General features: G+C 43.4%; 1 protein-coding gene across 1 annotated transcript; it reads right to left on the reverse strand.

Annotated features, from left to right (window-relative positions):
• Positions 1-458: 458 nt before the first annotated feature.
• TNFRSF11A (TNF receptor superfamily member 11a) lies at positions 459-22418 on the reverse strand. The gene is made up of 11 exons (XM_067292167.1): positions 22409-22418; positions 16922-17151; positions 13330-13411; positions 12743-12868; positions 12037-12180; positions 10829-10922; positions 10367-10461; positions 9389-9496; positions 7483-7535; positions 5003-5843; positions 459-865 (listed from the first exon to the last, which is right to left on the reverse strand). The coding sequence occupies exons 1-11, from the start codon at positions 22416-22418 to the stop codon at positions 459-461; spliced, it is 2190 nt and encodes a 729-aa protein (XP_067148268.1).
• Between the last annotated feature and the right edge of the window lie 358 nt (positions 22419-22776).

Below are 22776 nucleotides of genomic sequence, written 5' to 3' on the forward strand. Positions count from 1 at the left end.
AGCAACTAATGCTGCCCTCCTTGCAAAGTCCCCAACCCAAAGAATTGCCTAAACTGTCCTTTGCCACTTCCCGTGCAAAGGTGCAAGGGAACGGGGGGCCCTGTGGGGAGCCCACCGCGCCATCAAGGAGAAAGGCACAGAGTCCTCCTGACGCATGCAGCTACTTCTGCAATGGCAGCAGCACACCTGGCTTCATGCTTGTGTCTATTCCCACCAGCAACCTCCACAGCAACAGCATCACAGGCATGTGCACCAGAATGGTCCTTTCCAGCTGGAAAATTTCCCAGGAGACACCAGGGGTAGCAACAGTCACCGAACAAATGAATCTGCTGCAACAACCTGGATTTTGGCAGCTGGCCCAGCCGTGCGTCCCACCACAGCCCCTCGCAGGCTGCCATTCAGGGCCTCAGCCCTCGGCCGTGTCCTCGCTGTCACGCTTGGAAGGACACCGGTTCACATCAGTTCAACGCTTTCTCCGAGAAATGTCCCAGCTTCCCCTCCTCTTGCACGGGCTGCGAGGCCTCGCTGTAGCAGCGCTTGCTGCTGTGGCTGGCCGGGCTCTCCTCCTGCACCACGGGGCCGCCAGGGCGCTGCTTGTAGGTGCCGGCGCTCTGCAGCCCACTGCCGCCCACGCCGAGCACCTCGGCGCACTTCTCCTTGTACTGCTGGGTGTTGCCAGCAAAAGTCTCGCAGCGGCTCAGGTTTTCCTCTTGCACGGGGCTCCCCACATTCTCGTCAGTTATTCCAGAGGCTGTTGCCCCCTCTTGGGAGTTTTGACTAACATAGACAACAATGATGTCTCCCTTGAAGTTCATTACTTGTCCACTTGAAATAAATGTGGAGTTACTGTTTCCAGTCACATTTCCTGGGGAAGGGGGGGAGAAAAGAAGGTACATGTGATTAATTTTTTCTCTCATGAGATGAACGTTGACCACAGTGAATTTAATCCAGTGTGATATATCTTTACTTTTGTTCCATTATTTTTGACCCGTGACATAGAGATGCTCTTATAATCAATGCCTTCCACTGGGCTCTTTCATTATTTCCATTTTTGCCTCCACAGGACCAAGCCTGTCATCTATGGGGAATCTGCCTGGAACATTATGAAAAGTTTTCCCTCTAAATTGAGCTCCTGGAGAGCTCTCAAGAGAGAGCACAATAACCTCATTCTCCCATTACCTCAGGGTACTCAAGCTGGTTCCATACTGCCTCCACACACAGTTAGTTAGGAAATGGTTACTATTTCCAATTCTTATATTTATATGTATATATATATATATTTTTTTTTTTTTTTATGGTCCCAGATACTGTATTCTTTTTTCCCCTTGGTAAACAATCGATCCTATCATGTGGAATAGATAGCGAGTTTATTGAATAAATATTGAAAGATTTAAAATATTAATGTCAGGCCATACTGTCACAGTGTACAAATAACATGGAGCTTAGAATATTATCTTATATTGTCCTGATCTTCCAAGCAGATAAACTCCAGTACTCATGTCATGCCCTCATGGATTTATCTGGATATATGTTGACTACGGTGAAGAAACAGAGTCTATACTGTGGTGACCTAACAGAGTTACAACACACACCTCTTTCAGAAAGTCTGCTGGCCTTTAGAGAATTTGCAGTATAAACTCAATCCTTCTGTCATTTAAGGACTGAGTCACTGACTTAAGTGACAGCAGGATCAGGCTCTGGGGGTTTATAAACTTCCATTAAAGTGGAAAGAAAATAACGGAGAAGAACAATCTTTCCCCAAGTTAAATGAAACTAACCAAAACAAACAAAATGCAACCAAATCAAAGATTTAGCTCCATCTTCCTAGCCTATGCACACTCTTCCTCAGAAGTGTTTTTCCTGCTGTGCTCCACGTAACCATTACTTGTGGATTGATCTTAAACATTTTAGAAATTCTGTACATTTTCTCAATACTTTCCTCTCTACTTAAGACATTGGCATTTTCACTGCAGCTGAGCATGGCCCTGCCCCAAAAAACATTTTTCTGGCCGTCAAAGGTGATGTTTACATACATACCATGACTGGATTCCAGTAGTGCTAAGATCCGCACATGTTCATAACTTGATCTTGGTAGCACTTAAGAATCTCTCTAATAGGCCCCCTCAAGCAATTGTATTTATTTTAGCTAAACCACTGCATTGCTAGATCTTTGTTTACTGCTGATTATCATGAGGTGTGAGTAAGTGTTCTCTGCAGGATTTTTTTTCCTGCCAGCTGTTTCCCCTGTATTCAGTTCAGTTGTTTGCTATCAACATGACTCTGTTACACATAATCAGGGTTCAAAATAACTGTTTGCCATTATACAGATTGCTTTCCACTCACAAAATGTATTGCAAAAGTTTACCAGTGTTCAGTAGGAGATCAGGAATTTAGAAATCTATGTGGCAATGGAAAAAAAAAAGGAGTTAAACACATTTATAATGTTTAGTTGAATGTGGTCTGTAATTCTTCACTGCTAGATGAAGACACCATGCTGAAAGAGATGAATATTGGAAGCACAAAAGCACAGAAAATGGTTGTGAGAGCTTCCTGGATAGCACTAAGAAATGTGTTTCCAACCTGAAAATATAAGGGACACCTTCAGAGGATAAGTAAAGGCATCATGCTCTGCAAACTTTCAGGCTTTGGATCTCTTCAGACTACCTGCTGATATTAATTACAATGATAGACTAATTTCTGTGGTAATTATTCACTAAGGACTGGAACAATGCAGGTGATTAATTTTGTCGGAGCCATCTAATAGTGTTTAAATGGTCAGAACTGTTGAACCAAGCTGCTTTGGGATTTAGAAGTGAAAGGCTCTGTAAAACCATCCCTATTCACGAGTCACCTAAGTCTTCCTAGGCTCATGCTTAACGTTGGAGTCGTAGTCAGGACTCAAGGCGGTCACGAACCAGATCTTCATGATCAGACTGCTTCCAAGCTTGGAGGGATTCAAAAGACTTTTGAAGGCTTAGATCCATCTCTGATGATAACCCCTGTAGGTGGTGCCTGTCCAGAGTGTTACCTTGATATTGTAGGATTGTGTCATAATAGTGGCAGAGTCTGCAACTTCAGTTGTCATTTTGAGTGTTAAGGAATTAAAAAAAATACCATGGAATTACCCAGTGCTTCTCCTCCCATTTTTCCGTCCACCGTTTTGTACAGTTGTGTCTTAGCACAACTGTGTGCAAAGGTGAGTGGCTTCAGTTGCTTTGAGAAGCTTTACAAAAAGTTATTTTGTGTGCATGCTTATTCCTGCTGGGCACTGCACAAGGTGCAGCAAAATGACAGATGCTGTTACAGCTCCGCATGTGGCCCCAGTGAGGGCTGAGGCATGATTTGGTAAGAAACTGCTTGCTAAGCCCCGTCCCAGTTCACGCGCAACCAGATGTCGCCAGTGGAGCACAGCAATTCTGTCGACAGAATAAAACACCCTGCCAACAAGCCATATGCACTACAGATTAACTAATGGACACTCTTGTATCATTTACTGCTCTAACAGTACCTCCTGGCAGTCATACTTAGCTTATGGGAAACTAGAAACACTGTATATCTGCTCAGATTTCACCAGATGGCACTGTAGCATGTACATACCTAAAGGTACAGATGCAATTAAAATCATATATGAAGAATTATGCAGCATATCTAAAGAAGGCCTTTTCCAGCATGTCACTTAAACCCAAGCCTTCCTGTTTTCCCTACCGTTCCAACATATTTTCTCTTCCTCTTCTAGTTGGATTTGAAAAAAAAAGCAGTACTTCTCCAGTGCCAGATATGACTTGACTTTCAGTTGTACCTCAGAGTCATCTTCCATAAAAAAATCTTGCGTTCTTTTTACTACTGTTGAATTTTTATTTATCAGGCAGTAAATCTGTTTCAAGATTTCAGGAAACTGAAGCGATAGAAAGAGTATCAGCTCTTAGAAAGATTAATACTACAGCACTTTCAGATTCCTGCTTGACACGTATGTTTAGAAGGGAAAGGACTGTGTCACTTTTGGGCTTTGGCAGATTGACAACAACATCTCCGTGAGAAACTTTACGGCACAATACAGTTTTAAAAAAGGGCAACTGCTTATGACTGCTGTATGTATTACAGTAATACTTAGATGTCCCAGGCAAAACTCAGGTCCCATTATGCTTGTCACTGCACAGACATAAATAAAAATAGAGTATCTCTCTTTAAGAGATTATAATCTAAAATGACTAATAACACATGACAAGCAGATTGCAGACTTTTATACCGAAGAAAAGTCTGTGGGAGGAAGGTTTCATTCAGAAAGTGTTCATAACTTCCCTTCTGCTAGTTTTGCTTCAGTGATTTTTCTCCTGATTTCTTTTGACTGTTTAAGTATATTTATCCAATAGCTGTGCTTCAGAGCTGTTAAGGGAACAGAGCACTTGTGTGTGGAGAAGCAATGTCTGTATGAAATTATTTTTAGGTGAATGCTTATATATTAACAAATAAAAACAAAGAGAAAGTGCTAAAGGTAGATAATTGGGCATAATCTCTTAGACCAACCATGGCCTCTAAGTTACAGCTCCAACTGGAGCGTCACTGACCACCATACAATTCAGTGTTGAGGACAAAAAAGCACATGCAGACTGTCTAATGGAAGAATACCCATCTGAAAGCTGAGCACCCCGTCTCAACTCAGCCTTTATGCCACTGTACTCTCCTCCTCCTAACTTCTCTCTAATACACACAAACTGCTATCATGAAAACATTTCAGTAACAATTGCCTGGCCTCTGCAGTGACAGCCAGAAGATGGATTTTGCATTGCTGGTTAGATCATCACAGGATGATGATCCCTCATGGTGCTCATACTGTTTGCAGAATTCACTGCAAAACAAATGGCCTTGCTATTTCATCCTCATCTTTCAAATAAGTTTCAAGGCATCATTTTATTCTTCCCTCCTTCTCCTAAATCAGTAATACTGAGCTAGCACAGAGAATAATCCTATATGACTGTGTATAAGTCAAGCCTACTGGGCTTACCAGATGCTGGTGGAAGGTCTGAAGTGCTGCTGTTTGTCCCTGAAGTGCTTCTTGTGTGCTGGTACTTTGTGTCAGTACCATCAGAAGATGCATCTTCCATACCATGATCACTTGCTAGAGTGCTCTGACCAGCAGAGAGAAAATGCAAGCCACAAGTGCACTGTGCATAAGATCCAGTTTCTGGGGAGGTGGAGGCACTGTCAACTGCTGCACAGTAGGGTTTGCTCCACTTTCTGGGAGATTCCCTATATGAAACACCACACCTCACACAGATCTTCTCTGAGTCATGGTTCGCTGGAAAACGATCTGTGTCTTTGTTATCTATTTCCTTTGGGCAGCTGTGGGCATGCTGGCAAGATTTCTGAAGATATTTGTCTATAGCAGCATGTGAGCCATCCATTTTGGGAGAAGGGTGAGAGCCTTGAGCGACTGATATGTCCTCTGTGCTCCCAATCCCTGAAAAGCACTGATTTAAGCTATCGTACTCCCCTATCTCCACTGGTTCTGAAAATGATGACACAGTTTTACTGTCAGGCCGACTCAGTAAAGATAAATAATCAGCGGTATTGAGATCTTTATCCATATATTCATCTTCCATGGGAACTGGTGGGAAATGGTCATCATCAGTCTCAGATACCACAGAAAACTCTTGGAGGTTCCCTGCCGCCTCATACGGAGCTGTCTCTGGGCTGCCGTTCATGCACAGAGGGTGACCTCTGGTGCAACATGTGTTTCCAGGGGGAGAATAACCAGCAGGACCCAGGAGGCACATTCCTTCAGAAATCTGGGGAGCAGCAGTGTTTGTTATACTTGTGGTAACAAACACATCTCTGGGGGGCTCCTAAATGAAGTCCAAAAGAAAAACATATTTAATAAATAAATCAGCAGAAGGTTATTTTCCAAACAAAGAAGAAATAGGCAGAACATAATTCTTCCTTGACGTGGAGCTGCTGAGTTTGAGCAGCACCAGCTGTATTTGAGTCTTGAAGTGTAATTCTATCCTGTTGCAAAACTGTGACCACTGGTGCTGTGATCAGTGGGTATTTGGATAAAAATCTGGTGGCCTGGGAGACAGCAACATTTAATTTTGAGAGGGGGCTATTGTTAGTTCTTAAAAAGGCCCTTAAGAGTCAATAAATCTATAGGAGTCACTTAATTCTGCTGCTCCTTATGAACCATCAATAGAATGATACTAAGGTCTAAATTGTTATAGGTTTATAAACACCCTGAATTATCTGTGTTTGAAGGGCTGTAGACCTGTGAAGGCCTTATTGAGAGCAGAAACTTTATTATTGGTAATGCCATATGTAGAAGAAAAATTGGATTGTTTCAGATGGCCCAGGACAAGCTAGAATAAAAACCTCACACACAGACAAGGTTGCTTTAACCTGGAGTAAGTTAGGAGAATAAATACAAAAGCCCATGATGTCACTTTGTCAGTACTTTTTTGGTTGCAGCTCCACAAAAAGTGTTGGAAAATACTGGAGGCAGCAGTTCAAGAATTCCCTTCAGTACCTGCAAGTCAGGCTGTAATGATGGGTAGCCAGGAATTGCTACCTACATTTCACTTTTAGCATCTGTTCAGTTCTTCCAGGATGGAGAAGAGCATGTAAATGCTGCCAGCCACTAACTGCCGCTGGTTCTCACTCCTCCATCCTGGCAGTCTGAGCTGCTGCCAGTGCATGAACGCTTATGAGACAAAAGAGGAACTGCCTTCTCAAGAAGTTTCCTTTGTAGTAATGGGATTTGAGTGTTGCAACCACTCAACTAGACAGAGCTCCTGGACTGGCCTGGTTAGGAGAGGATGCATCAGGGACCTGGGACACTGCAGTCCATGTCCCTGGTGGGAATCAGGCAGTGCAGAAGAGCTTGAACCTGCATCTCCAACTGAGTGTTTCAGCCATAGGATCTGGGGCTGTTCTGAAGCAAAACCTTTTGGAAGGTCTTTCTTTCTTTCATATCCAAATGGACAACAAGGATTTCTGCAGGCACTGAAATTAATGGGTCTCAGGGATGTTTTCTTTAACTGACGGCTCTGTGCTTGATGCCTTGAGTGTCTGGTGTTCTTGGCTTTGCCCCAAATCCAAATTTCTCTGGTATGTAAAAAGGTGCAAACTCCAACTGAAGTTTTTCCGGCTCTTAGGATTCATAATGGCTCGCTCGTAAGTAGAGTCTCAGATGTTCAGTAACTGGGGGACTCATGTTGAACTTTCTACTCTTATAAATATTTAATCATCACAGAGACTGTTAAAACTGGCTGAAACCAGAGAGGTGGTTCAGAAGCTAGGGAAGCTATTGGACATTTTATAAGTCGCACATTCACACAGAACCAGACTAAAAAAGCCAAAGTTATGAGGCTTTTTGAGAAACAGAAAACTTGTTTTCCAGCCAAATGTTAATGTGGAGGCTACTGCCAGGGGAGTGCCAGGAATATAATAAAGAAAACATAAAACAGAAAATTTTAATGCCCTGGACTTTACCTTTGTTCCTTTTATTTGGCTGCATACTTCGTTAGCCCAGTTCTGTAGATCTGCTGTAGGGAAAACAAAACAGCAGCTGTAATGTATAGCAGGCACTAAAGCTAGCCACAGACCTAAACACATATAGTTATTCACAATCCATAATATTATATTAAATGTAAACCAGCAAGGCTGTGTTTACTGACTGTTCAAATGTCCCAGTGGCCATCTAGCTGAGGATTTGCTGTAACTGGAATAGGGATATATTCTTGTGGAACAAATGTTTCCGAGCTCCCAAAATAGATCACAGTTAAACTGTGTTCCACATCAAATGGGGTTTCTTTCCTGGTCATATGTCACCAAGCTATGACTGGCCTGATCCCGACCCAGTTACAGCCGTACAGTCTATTTCAAGAGGAGTCACATGAATGTCCCAAAGACCATTCTCAGACAGCAGCAAGCAGCCTGGAGGGAAGAGGGTAAGCCACCAAAACCACGGGATGGCAGGCTCAAATACAGCGTAGTCCACTTAATCAGGATGTGCTTAATTGGGAAATTCACTTAATCAGAGTATCTCCCAAGGAAAAGCTTCAAGTCCAACAATGCTTTATAGTAAAGACTGCTACTTAACGGAAACATTCTTCTTGCTTTATATCTTCACTTTCAGGAGATTTTGAAGGGCTTGGGTCCCATGTACATTTTAACCTTGCGCTGGTTTCGTATGTCTGCAGATAGATCAGCTACTTAACCACTGCCTGTTCCCAGTAACGAGTCTGTTCCTCTGATGTTAAGTCTGCACATTTACCATCAGCTCCCAAGCAGGCAGGACTTCTTCCTGAGCCTGCAGGTCCCTGGGGCTCTAGGTAGCAGGATTTACCACTCAAAGGCGATGAAAGACTGTCACTGCAGAGCAGCAGGGCAATAGAAATGTCAAATAAAGAGCATTCCCCTGAAACCTGCTCTGCATCTCAAGTATTTGGTTTGCAAGGAGAGTCACCATTTCCTCCAGCCCATCCCAGGAATTCCAGATTTAGCACAACCCATGTTTAGTGTGGCAGAGGCAGCCTATTTCTAAAACACAGGCTAAAACATACTTTACAAGAGAGGGTTGCTGTCTTCCCTTCCACTGCTCCCAAAACATTTCATAAATTCCTAGGGCTTGGGAAAGGCAATGAGGCAAAAAATACATTAGGAAAAGCTTTCCATGTTTAGAGGGAGATGACAAAAAATATAGAGAACAATAAGAGTATGTCCTCAACTGTGAAGACCCAGGGCTTAAAACAGAGTTGAGTAACTTTTGTGAGTATATCCCTCATATTCATAATATATTCAATGCCCCAGCAACATCTAGTATGTCTTTCCTAGTATTTTTTGATTTTTCTGTTTTTACTATTCCTTCTATTTCTTCTAGTATTTCTGCAGTACCTCATCAGAGCTTTGGCCTTCAGCTGAGAACATTGCCTCCATCATGTTTGCAAATACACATGAGGCTTTTGTCTTGAGATGTATAGTTTAACCAATCCAGATGCAGATTTCAGGGGAAGAGGGGAAGTGGGGCAAAGGATCTAGGAGGTGGCGAAAGACCTGTAAGTCTTTGCCGTCCGCCGTGCCCCCAGCACTGGCCCTCCCTCATCCACACTGCGGCTGTGGGCACCCTGCAGGCAGTCACCTCACTGTGCTGGCTGCAGGAGGATACCAGGATGATATGCATTATGCATAAGTGCAATATGTTCCCTGCCCTAGAGGAAAAGAATGGGAAGCCTGGCTTTGCACTAGTTAAAACACATCCATACGGACAGACATACAGATAGCACAGAACTTCCAAAACGGCACCTGAGTTTCTTAACCTGGCGGTTACCCGTGATATCAGAGCACCCACAGAGCCATGCAGCTGTCACATTCACAAATGCCATTAGCTATAATGTACCTGTGAGCTTTTTTCCCTTATTCTTGTAGTATACGATGAAGATGACAATGCCAATTAGTGCCACAAAAAACAAGATGACAATCAACACATACAAGATCCTGTTTGTTCCTGTAGGGTGTAAAAATGATAGTACTGTCAGCAAGTAGCTTATACTCAGCAGTGTTACAATCCTTGCTTATTTTACCTGCTTTTCCATATTTTTTTCCATAGAGTTTTTTTTCTTCCTATTTGATTTTAGATTTCTGTAATAAGGACAACAGCTTTAGCACTGGTAAAGTTCTGTGATAAGTAGCCTTACTAAAGGCACCTTGTGCAGAGCCATCTCAGTAAAAAACAGTCTTAGACAGTGTCTTAGAGAGGTGTGAGCCAGTCAGGCTGCTCTGAAAGTCTCCTTGCAATCTGCCATCCCACAGGCTGTGCTTGCTCTGCCTCAGGAGAACGGGGATATGCAGCTCATAGGGATTATAAACTTCAGCCAGCAAAATCTGGCTTTCATCTCAGATTGTGAAGGACTGCCATGTGCTAGGCAAACAGTCTCCCTGGTAGCATATCCATACTGGAGAGAGAGAAGGGCAATGGGCAATAAGGGACCTACATTCAGCTGAGACTGTGTCCATTGCTATAGAAGAAGCACAGAGAGAAGCTGGTAGCCTTTATATAGATAACGTGTGTATGGAAATTAGCAGGCTGAAAAATGAAAGAGCTGTAAATGTGATGGAGATCATGGGTATTACAGTAATGCTGCTCACCATGCAATGTCAGTGGGATGTATAAAGCACTACTTAGTATACTGGACATGGGTTCTAGAGCAGCTGGGCTTAAAGTCATCTTTAAAGGTTGAATTTTCTGAAGAGCTCTGTCTTGGCCTACAGCTGCTTCCCCTAGAGTCATCCACACGGGGAATGGAGTTAAACTAGACAAAAAACAAAGTAAACACATAGGTACTTTCTAATGAATAACCTGTAGGAGGACATATACCATCTTCTGGTTGTTCAGGCATCTTCCATTCTGCGCAAACTGCATCTGACTTGTCAGTCCCAGGGACTATTTCTGCCATTCCCAGAGCTGTACAGCTAAAAAAGAAAGACACAGAAGCTAGATACTCAAACAAGGGGGTCTGTCATGGCTCCTACACTTATGCAGGGTAATACTTTCCATTGTAAATTACTCTTATGCTTCTCCATCTTTAAAAAGTTCAGATATCGTTATTATTTTCAGCTCAATAGATCAGCAGTTCTGTTGTTATTGCTCTCTCTTGCTTCGCCACCCCACAGCAAGATTCAAGCTCCAATCTGAAAATTCCTTTATTGCTGTGCCACAAACTGAGATGCTCTGTGCACTCTGCAGACAGACTGAAACACCCCACTGAAAAATGCTTTTGATCAAGCTTCTCATTGCCTTGTGACTGTCATGGTCCTTCTACAAGATACAGGGACTTACTTGGTCCAGGATTTACACTTATCAGTGGATGAAGCAACCTTTGAGAAGTAGCCTGTGGGACATGGTGTACACATCGTATCCTTGTCTTGTTGCACTGTGTGTAGTAAAGGAAGAAAAAAATCATAGTTGAGCTTTTGTGAGTTCATTTCAAACTGGAGGTGATTATGCTCCCCCATCCTTCCACTCCCTCTCCCCTTCCAAAAGCTTCCCTGGAGAGAGAAGAATCTTAAATTATATTTGAGTAGCAATGACAGTTACAGGTAAACAGGAAAAACAGCTCAGGTAAGACTAGCATATTTCTCTACATGATCAAAATGGGAAATGACCAGAAGCCATTTTCAGTTATTGTAAAATAATATACAGCTATTATATCCTTCCACTTTCATTAACTGTCTTGTGTTGATGCAATTCCACCGACTGTGACACTAACTGTTATTGTCAATTGCATGAAGCAAACAAAGTGCTGTACCAGGATTTGCCAGCTTGGTGAAAAAAACACTGTGCTTCAGGCCCAATTCACTCCATTATGTGCTGCTTTTTTCCTTGTACTTGGAACAGCTCACTTTATCTTCCCAGTGTTCATTACAACTCTGAATTTGACCATCTCTATTTTCCACCCACAAAATGTCTCCATTTTGCTTGCAATCAAACCCAGAACTAAATTAAATGTCTGTAATAAATCCTTGCATTGCAAGTCATATAAAAAAAGGATCCTTCACTATGTGAAAGGTGTTCATCGTTTTTAACTCACTTATAGTGTTATAGAATGCAGCAAAGAATAGTCATTCAGCAGAAACTGATTTCAAAGATCTGGGCAATGACCCCCAGTGGACCATTTTTCTGAGTACTGGAGAAATGCACGTTCAAGTGATTGCTGAGTCAAGTACCTCAGCAAACATTAGGAATGCACTGCAGTCCTTTCGGCTATGGCCATGTCCATGCAAAACCTTGCAAATGTCACCTCAGCCAAGATACTGTGTAAACTACAGAGACTCAAGCCCCTTGCTGTCAAAGTGGCCTTCAAAATGCAAATAATCCAGAGGAATTACATGCAGTGGCAATGATAATCAGACACGCATCTTCTGTTCACAGTGGACAGAGAGTCTAAGGTACCCTCTCTTCAGTGTCAGAACCCACATGACACTGACTTCATCCTCCAGGCCTAACCTGGACATTTCACTTTGTACTGGCCCCTCTCTGTATCTTACCAGGATGCTTTACTCCGAATCCTGGAGCACATATGGTGTTGCGCTGACAGCAGTCACAGTCGTCATTCCAGTGGTAACCCATTGTACAAGCACACTGCCGCTGGAATGTGCTGTTTCCTGGATTCACTTCTTTCAACGCTTTCCCTAGAAGAGAAAGCAGCTGGGAGTAAAAACCTCTCTGATACTAAGCCTCAGATTTATGAACCTTCTGCTCCGCCTATTTGCTTTGCTTGAATGCCAGATGCAGAACCATTCTTGTTAGAGGAAATGTTGTCTTTCAAGAAGCATGGGAGACCCTTGATTAGCACGGGGCACCTCACTGATTGAACTCCTGAGCAATACTTTTCCTTGCAGCTCCTGTAGAAAATAAAAAGAGCTTTTGCAAGTTTGAGGCAACCATGTTAGGGGATGTGAGTGCACAATATGCTGGGCAAAAGAACAGACCTTTAAGATCCAACTCACAGGGAGCAATGGCCCAAGTGAAGATAATCAGTTGAGCAGCATGGAGACTATAGCTGCAGTGTTCAACAGAGCACAGAAGAACTGAAACTCCCTGGTGTCTGGGGACCTCACTGTCTTTTAAGTTCTTTTGTAAGCCCAGCCTCCATTATCATGTACCTAAACAAAGCATCATGTCCAGATCCACTTGCCCATCTTCACACTTCACTAATTCAGATTAGAAGGTTCCTCAGTATAAACAGCTCACCTTGATCACATATTTTATGCAGTAAGCATTTGTCTTCTTCATTCCAGACATCCATATACTCATTTGGGCCACATGGCTGGCACACACTATCAGAAGTACCAGTGCATTTAGCAGACATATACTTTCCTATGAAGATGAGAATGAAAAGTAGGTCATTTGCAAGTTGCACGTCAGCTGTTGGAGGACCTTAGGCGAAATATAGGCCAGGCCAACACTGCTATACTACTGGGGGATGATCATTTCTTTGTGTCACCCTTTCAGTTCCTTGGTCCAGCCCTAACCTAGGGTGGTATTGAAATATCCATGAAACTTATAGCATAGGAACCGTCTTGTTTAGGTGCATGAGAATTAAGCTACTTTCTGTCTCCAACAGTGACTAAGTGTTGTCCCAACAAAATAAGCGTTATGGCTTTTGCTGAGGTCACTAGGACCACTCCTGCACTAAAAGGTACTCAAAGGCCTGAAATTATGTACCTGTTATGGTATGTGCAAAAAGATTTACGGAATCACCAGGGCAAGTTGCCTTGCTGACCCTTTAATGCTGCTTCTAAGGAGCTTTTTAATTACCAAGCACCACGCTCACATACCTGGCTCACACTTTGTGCAGCACCGTCCGGAGTATTCATAGTGTTGCTCACTTTCACATGGTGGAGTGATCTGTAGTGACAACTGGGGAGGAAAGGAGAGAAAGAACATGAGAACCAATATACCTTGAGCTTCAGTCCTACCTACCCACAATTGTGATAGAGAGGAGGAAAACTTTTCTTCTTTATAGCATTTTGGATAGCTAAGCAGTAAAACATTACTCAATGTTTATGACTTCAAAGGCTCCTTGTAGGCAAATTAATAACATGTACTTGATGCTGTACACACAGGGACTTGTAATATAGCCAAGTGATAAATAAATAACACAATCTTGAAATTTATCATGAACTTTTGGCCTGCCATATAACCTCTGCTTACAATACTGTATTATTTGAAACTTCTGACTTCAAAACAATTATTAAAAAAAAAATTTTGGCATACCATAGTCTCTTCCACAGATATGACCTCAGACCAAGACCTGGGCCACTGAAAGTTTTAAAGTATAACATTTAGCAAACTAGTAAAGTTAGAAGTGAACGATTTATATCTTCAAAAAAGAAGAAGTTCCCAGCTTCCCCCTGGGATACACAACACTCCTGTCTAGCCCCAGAAAATATTGGACTTCAATTTTATGGCTTTTTATGGCTCCTATTGTGTCCTGCAGCATTCATCTCATTGAACTGAGGCAGCCAGCCACTGAGGTGATGCAAATTAAGCCGACACCTTTTTATTTCTTAAAAAATAGAACAAAACAAAAATGAACTCCTCCCTCGACAAAGCAGCCAAAACTGTTACACGAAAGGAGATCTGCAAAGGGCGTTACGGTGTCACATCTAGCTCTTACCAGCCTTTGCAAACCCTCCCTGATCTCAGCTGCCTGCAGCAGTCCTGCCTGCGGCACAGGGCACTCACCCTGGCTTCAGGGCACGGGTTGTGCTGGGGTGTCCCAGCCAGCCAAGCATCACTCCTAGCCCCCCACCGCCTCTGCTTTGGCTGCCCGGGAGTCTCTTGGCAGCGGTCCTCCAGGCAAACTCAACACCTTACGTCCAGTTGCTGACCATTCCTCTTGGGATACATAGGATGATTCAAAATCTGGCCCTTAGCAAGGAACACTTCATTTTAATGGGATACAGTTGTTAAAATATCATTCACTGGCTTTTGATTTGGAAAAAGATGCATTAAAACTTCTGCTGCTAGTTAGAAGAAGCTTTCACTATCTAACAGTGCTGTGCAAGCAAGGGTAAAATTGATATTGGTTTCCAATCCCCTTTATCTCTCCTCTTTCTTCCTTTTCTAGTTTCATCAATAGCAATCTCATTATATTCTCTTCCCCTAAGCATCTTGTCCTTTCTAATGCTGGAAAGGGTCTTATAACTTAAAAATGACCAAAGAGGTTGGAATATTTCTTTAAAACACCTCCTTCTGGCTTGGAGTTTGAGTCATTGTTTGGTGCATAAATGCAGTGTGTCAACATTGCACTAACTGTGTCTGAATTAAAGTAAGTGCCTAAGGTCAAAGGTCTTTTTTTTTTTTTTTGTGGTTATGTTTGTAGGTTATAAGCACCTTATAGCCATTTATTATCATGACGACAATCCCAGGCAAATTAGGAGTCCAGTCTTGTAAGAATACTTCTTTTGTCTCAGTGTTCCCTTTTGTCTCTTTTGTTGTATTTATTAGCAGTATCTTTCTTGCGATTAGATTATAAGGTTTTTGGAACAAAAATTGCTGTTTGTGTTTGCACAGCACCTCACACAAAGGGCACCTGGAATTGGACTAGGATTCCTACCACAGTGCAAACAAACATGTACATACTTATGAAAGTTTTCCCTCAGGCTTATTCCTAGCAGTTGCCTTGTTCTTTGCCCTGCACATTCAGTATTCAGGTACTGCTGTTCAGGATAAGGATGAGGGCTGGCAAGGTGGGAGACAATCAAGGAAACAGAAAGGCAGGCCAGCTGGGTGGCTGAGCAGTGACACTGCTCACTGCCCCATGGGAAGCTCCTAAACCACTTCTGCAAACCCAAGGAGCTCATTTTCTCACCCTGCATTTCAGGTGGTGCGAGCTAAAACACGATGCTCCCAGAGACTGCAGATTGAGATTGAGACTACGATGCAGGAGAGAAGGTCTTGAGCAACTGATTCCTCATTCGTGGCCATCCGAAATCGCGACAGAACTAACGAGACAAATGACAGGTCAGGTCACTTGCTTTTATAACAGAATGTTCTTTTCTTCCTTGTTTGCCCCAGTTTGAAAGTTCCTCTTTAGAAAAAAAGACTTAAAAATTACTGAAGTGTCACACAAGGGCAAAGTCGTCCTTTTTAAGGAAGGATATGCAAATCTGCTAAAAAGCATTCAGCTAAAGAGTCTGGAATAATTTCTGAGAATTAAAATTTTGCTTGAACAGAACAAGCAATCCCCTTATGTTGAGGCTGGGAGAGCAGGCTAACCGCTCAGGTACCTTTTATAAATCATCTCATACCTCCCTGCTTTATAGCATAAAGAGGGTTATTGTTACAGTATATTCACAGCTGCAGCTGCATAAATCTACACTCTGTGTCAATAAGTATTCTCTTCTGCCACCATGTCCTTCCCCTTTTGAGACAAGCTGATACATTTACAAAGGTGCATTATTCCCTTCTTTGATTTATATTCAAAGCAATAAAGACAAGATTATTGGTGTCCAGTTGCTACCCCCATATAAGCCCAGCCTCCTCACAAAGGTGAGAAATTTTGGCCTAGAATGGACTAGTTAGATCCTCTGAGCGTGAAAGCTGCTGGGAAGAGAGGACATGAAGGAAAACAAAAGAAACTTCATATTTTCTTATGGTGGCAGCCGATTCAGTGAGCCTGGGCCCTTCTGTTAACGCAGCGCCATGAAAGTCAAGGGGCTCCTTCTTTAACCATCTGCCAGAGGACTGTATCCTCAGTCTATGCATAAGTGTTTTTTTCAGAGGGTAGGAAGCCTAAATACAGTACTTGCATTCGCAGCAGCACGATGGCTTGATGCTTCACCATCACTAATGTATTCCTCTCCACAGTGTCCTTCTGAGATAGGGAAGTGCGAGTCATTTTACAGATGAGGAACTCGCGCTCAGAGACTGACTAACTTTACTAAGGTAACAGGAAATCAGTGGCAAAGCAGGAAACAGAACCATGTCTCCAAAGCCTCAAGTTAGCATTTTAACCTCTGGAACATCCTTCCTCTCATCGAAGGCTGGTGCGTAGGTCAGAGTAACTCTGACATCACCAAGCTGCTGTCTGGAGAGAGAAGGGGTCGCATGTCACACTTTAGGTGCCCAGTGAAAGCAAAGGTATCAATCCCATCTGAAGCAATAAAATGAAAAAAATCCCAGCCTGGTCATTGATTTAGCAGTCTCATTACTAGTGAAGCTTTTCATCAAATCCCACAAACAGATGCAGCTGGATGCTTTGAAAAGGTCCAGGTACACCTGAAGCTTTCCTGCTTCATTACGTATTATCTCCGAGCAGGTATATCTGACAGGGGAAGAACCCAGGGACCAAAGACGAACCTGCTCTGGGCTTCGTGGTTTGCCGGGGACTTGGTTTGGTAAAGCACACCAGCACCTGCTGACCTTTAAGTGCATGAGTAGTCCCACTGACTTCTTCAGAAAAACAGGCAGCACACTCATGGCAAAGTTTGCAGGAGGATTGTATTTTGGTATCAAACTGCAGATAGCCTTTTCAGCTTCTTTTTTTGTTGTTGTTGTTAATTTGGCGAAAGGGACGCTAAGCAAGAGTGTGCTTGTAGGATCGCAGAACTTCAATGAGTCACAGCTACAAAGCCCAACTGTGTTACTCAGACCTTTAAAAAACACACACAGGTGTTTCTGAAGGGGGAACTAGCAGAATTCAGATTCCTGTCCTCAGGCTTAAGGAAATATTTATTCTTAGTGCCATTGAGCAATCTGATGGCAGCAGAAGCTGTGTGTCATGGATGCTAAAATTACTTTCTCGCTCAAATGAATGTTCAGATAGACATTTCAGAGAAGATAAAGTTGCACAGGCCCCTTTCCTTTAAAAGAGAAAATCTGGAAGAACAAGCTCGGGGGTTTCCACATTTTTTTTTCCCCATGTTATTTCTGAACAAGAACCTGAGGCCTCAGTGGGGACTGCTCATTAACGATAATCCTAGTTTTGCAAAAATTGAGATGCAATGGGACACGCCAAGGGGTAACTACTTTAAGATGACACCTTCTTGCTCAGTGTATTTGTTTCTGGAGAATGTTCAAGCCATCTTTCACCATCTCACTAAGCATATCACATTTTTTCTCCATTTAGTACTGCAGACCTAAAGTACCTATGGGAGAGTGAACTCTTATGTCTGCCTTGCACACCACTTGTTCTTTAAACTCTGGAGCCTGAGTTTATTCAAACAGTTCGCTTTTGAGAGCCTTAGCTTTGCTTGCTGTAGAACTACAATATTTCTACTGCTCTTTGGGCTTTATTTGCCTTCATCAAAAGGACTGAGCTTTGACCAACAATTTCTGATCTGATCTGAAGTAGCCCCGCAGCACCCCGGTATTCAGCTAGGACTGCCTCTGCAGTCATTTGCTCCTTTTTATCATTCAGATATGAGCTACTCCCTCTCCTCTTGTGTGTATGAATTGTGTGCCTACAGCCCTTCAGCTATCTACCTACCTATCTAATTTGGTTCAGCAGTACTGTTGAGCAAAACCAGATTTTCTCAGTTTGCTGCCAGTTTCAGAGACTTGCCTAAAAATTACTCAAGAATAAAGATAGAATCTGGGTCTAGTTGGTCATTGCTCCATGGCTGGCACTCCTAGGCACTGTATTAAGGCACACGATAGCAACACGCATAATGGACGACTGACAATTTTTACAGCTGAGTTACTGTGAGTTTATAAAGGGGAAGAGGAGTTTTATGTGAAAAAGATACACACATAATCATATGGACATTAAATGCAACAGTTCCTTCATAGAGAGTCCTACTGTTGATAAAAATTAAATCAAAGCAGCACACAAGCCATAGCCGCGCAATTCCAGTTATTCACTTGCAGGTCTGTAACTCACCATGAAAATCTTATATTGTGAATTAAATGCTTTTTGGTAATGTCAACTTTTCAGTGACCAGTAAACCACATCACAGAACCACCATCACGTGGTAAAATATAGCCGGGAAATGGCAAAGGCTAAAAACTAAATATTATTTCACTGTTAAAAATAGGTCCTTGAAACTCTACACTAGCCTGAATACCTAAAGAGTCCAGAAAGAACATAAAGGATAAAACAGGTAATAAAGAAATTAAGAGAAATCCATAACTTGTAACCAGGAAGTGGACACATGGTGGTAAAAGCCCCATCCTGACTGTTCCAATTGTGCCTCTGTTTTAGCGTGTAGCAAAAAGCAAACACACTTATGAGAGATCACCCGCGCAACTGGTGCTCCTCCACCAACGGGAAGGACCATTAATCAATCTCAAAGCCACTGGAGCTATTTCTAGCAGGCAGACTACGTGAAGGAGAAGTGCCGCACTGACCACTCACAGCCAAGGGGTGATGGGGGTAAGGCAGACAGGAACCTTAGGTGTATCAGATGGGAGCTGACAGAGGTGATAGATCCCAGGGCTGAAATGGCTACTGACTGAACCTGTGAATCAGACAGCTTTCTTTGGGGGACTGAAAACTCATCATCGCATGCGTGGCATTCGTCACTCGGTGGAAAAGTCATCCTCATGCTACAAGCAGAGAGATACATCTAACGTTTTCATTGACTGGGCTGCTTGTAGTATCTAAATATTATTCACAACTTGTACTAGGGAAGACAGTAACAAGTTATGGGGCACAACCCGAAAGTTTTACACTCTGAACAAGCCAAACAAATACCAAAGGCACAAAGAGGGACAGGACTAAGCAAAGCAACATGGATGTTGCACCACAGTCACAGACAGCATCTGAGCTCTCTGCACAGCCTCCTCCACCATGCCCTCATACCGTTCCACTTGCACAGGAGCATGAATTGCCTGCTTGGACTGTATTTTGGTGCAAAACCTAATCTTTAATTTGTGTGTCCTCATTGCCACAGTAATTCAAAGACTAATAGTTACTAGGCAGAATATTTTCAAGATGAATCAGACAGTATGAAATCTGAAAAAAACAACCTAATCAAAATATTTAACAAAAAAAGGTCGACAGCAAGACAACAGTCTATAACAAGCAGAAATAAAAAATGCACTGTAGTGACACTACTAAAGCTAATATTTGTGCTGCAGTGAAAAGGCCTGCAAAGGCAAATCAGTTCTAGATTAAACAGGTGCAACAGCAGCGCTCAGTAGGGAAGCTCAGCATTCGCACCGCTCCATGCCTCAAGTAATGCACAAAGCGGACTAAGTAACATTACCCTCAACTCACTCAGGCTTAACTGAAACAACAATAAAAGAGGCACTAAAGAAACAATCACTTATGAAGAGCACTCCCCTCTGGCATTTTAGTTCAACAGATTATTTTTCCACATCATCAACTGAAGTTGAGTCTTACTGCAAAAATAACCATGAGAGATTTCCTGGACTGTGCTGTTTCTGGAAGCCAGATGAGAAGGGCACAATGGGGACATCCTATGCTTCAAAAACCTGTATGTTTATGCATCCTTTCATCCCAGCATGCTGCCAGAATGCAGCATAATGTATTAATCTCTTACGGTCTGATGTGAGACTGCAATCCTAGTTGAGCTGATGGGGAGGATGAGAAAGTTTGTGCAGAAGAGAGGAAGCCTGCTTTCACAGCCTGCTACTGTTTTACTTTTCTTCTCCTGAATAAGCTTTTAGGATCCCACGTGGAACAAATACTCAATATTCTGCTGGCAGAAGTAGTTATAGGGCTGCAGCCTTTTCTTTGGAAGATGGCTGTATGCAGTGGATGGGTGCAATACCAGCAGATTGCTCTGCCTTGACACGAATTGTAGTGTGAATTGCATGACTGGCTCTGCAGCTTTTCCACCATGACCAAAATGCTGCCTTCACTTAAGGACTCAGGACTGGGCTGAAAACTGATTAATTTATTCTGTGGGCATCACCGCAAAGAACAAGCTCTGCTGGGCACCCTGGGCCAGGGAAGTCAGTGGAAAGATTCCTCCCTGACTCTGACCGCCTTTGGCTTGTTTCCTTAATAAGCCTGCTTTACTACGTGTGGTGTTACACGGGAGATTTTTGTTGTTGCTTTCCTCAGAGCAGATCCAAGGAATCATCTGATTGCTCTAGTTACTGACCAGCAAAAAGTTACTGAAGAACATGATGCTCGTGAGGCAAAACTATTTGCTGTGGCAAAAGAATAAGCTCAAAATAGATTCTCTTGTGTGCTACATAAGCACTTTTTAGGACTTCATATGAACCCAGTAGCACATTTTTCCCTATCTGTATTCCAGATTAATGGGTTGCATGACAAGACCCTACAGTATTTTTTTTTCCATGCAAGATTTTTTCTTCTTTTCCCTCCGTTTTGACCACTGCCTAAATATATTCTGCACCAACCTGCAGTCACAAATGTTGTTCTTTGTCATTCTTGAATAGATTCTATATTTTTTTTTTCTTTTGGGAGTAGCCACAAATCGGTGAGGGTGAATGACCTCATTTTTTTTTTCCTCCTTAGTTAATTGGTTCTTGCAGGGTGGATTAAACTGGCCAGCCTGATTCTTACCAAAGACAGTCTTTCCTACTCTCTTTTAGACCATCTATATTTTCATGGGGTAATGGCAACCTGGCTCTGCAGGGTCCCAGCAGGGAGGGCAGTGGGGCACGTTGCTGCCCTGAGGAGAGGGGCCGTGGCTAGGCTTCTCCTCCTTGCCAGGCAAAAGGAGCAAGAGCCCAGCAGAGCCACAGCAGAGCCGTGAGCTCAGCACTCGGAGGCCTGCTGCCGAGGAGGGCTATCAGAGGGCTTTGGCCTCCTGCCTGCCCACTGCCCTCCTCTGCTGCAGCTACGGCCCCAACCGCTCCATCAGCCACCCCGAGGAGCAGGGGCCGGCTCTCCGAGGAGCCTGCGCTGTTTTGTTCATGCTCTGTCCCAGGAGTTCACCATCCTGTGCGGTGTCACTCTTTGCCCAGCCCTGCCTCTGATTTTGTTTCTCAGATGAGGTCAGAGACCTGCAGCTGCTTTTCAGGCAGCGAGCGAACGCGAATGTTTTTTCAGGCCTCCTCTGTGCCAGTCTGCGTGAGCTCCTTGGCTGGAAGAAGGCAAGCAAGAGAAATGGGGAGATCATGGGAAAGAGGTGAGGAGACATCACCAATGCCTTTGGCCTCGTGCTGGTAGGAACGTGCCTTTGGCACAGGGACACTGAGTGGGTCATGGGCACGAGGAGACCTGAAGAACGAAAGCGAGGAGGGGTGGAAACTCTAGCCTGAGTAATGGCAATCAGCCAGGGTGGAAGGTATCTGCTCCCTTCCCGGGCCCAAACTGGCAGACCTCCCTGTGACTTCAGTGGGAAATGGATGGGGCTCTGTCCTGTGGTGATTAATGACTCTTCAGCTTTGTTTGCAGCCACGACATCCTAAGCACTGTACAAACACCAAAGAAAGCCAAGCCCTCAGCCTAGAGAACTCACACCCTGAAAAGACAAACAAAAAGGTAACCAAGGGAAGGACTGCCAGAAGCAACCGAGGTAATTCCACAGGTATGGGACAAAAATCAGTATGTCATGGAGCACCTGGTGTAAGTTAGCGTTGCTTCTCTGATGGGGTGCTAAGCCCTCCGCACAACTGCCATTGCCAATAGTCACCGCATGACAACTGTGATTTCACAGCGTGGCCACGCACAAACAAGAAGAAATCGGGAAACCTGCAGTTCTCTGGTGTTGAAACATCACACCAAATCCTGCCATGTGGCAGACACAACAAGGAGGCTGCCCTGTGTGCCACCACAGCCTGCAGAGCAGGAGTCTTCCCCCCCTACAGCCCATCCTGCAATTTTCAGCCATCTCCACTCCATCCCATAGGAGTCCAACAGTCTTTCTTCTACTGCTTGAACTTCGGACCGTTTTTAAAGAGGAGTAAGTCATAAAAAGAGGCAAGTTCCTGTAGGCAGGTTATTGTGTTATACGGACTGAGGCCTACCTGAGTCCATAGTGCAACCTGGTTAAACAGCACTTAATTTTTATATCAATCACATTTATTACAAACAAATATTTGCCTTTGCATTTTCCATTGGTAATAACCACCCTTTCTTGAAGCAGCTGTTTCTCTGTGCAACCAAAACCAGCCAACGTGCGCTTAAAACAGACGGTGAGCAGCTGCCTGCAGAACCCAGCACTGCCTGGCAGGTTGACTTTGAAATGAAAGGAAGAGGGCAGCGGGTGCCAGAAGCACAGTTGCAGCTGAGGACATGATGAACCAACCATCTTTCTGTTTCCCTCTTCTCCCCAGTGCTTCCAGCAAGCTAAGCAAGCATCTCAAACAAACAAACAAACAAAAACACCAAAACA

Source organism: Apteryx mantelli, chromosome 2, assembly GCF_036417845.1.
Source record: "Apteryx mantelli isolate bAptMan1 chromosome 2, bAptMan1.hap1, whole genome shotgun sequence".
Lineage (NCBI taxonomy): Eukaryota > Metazoa > Chordata > Aves > Apterygiformes > Apterygidae > Apteryx > Apteryx mantelli.

Excerpts from the sequence above, each read along its gene's own strand:
- TNFRSF11A (XM_067292167.1), bottom strand. Across the intron at positions 9,497-10,366 it reads GCCTGAACAACCAGAAGATG|GAACAAACAGGATCTTGTAT; the intron begins GTATATGTCCTC and ends TACACCCTACAG. Across the intron at positions 866-5,002 it reads AGACCTTCCACCAGCATCTG|GAAATGTGACTGGAAACAGT; the intron begins GTAAGCCCAGTA and ends CCCCTTCCCCAG.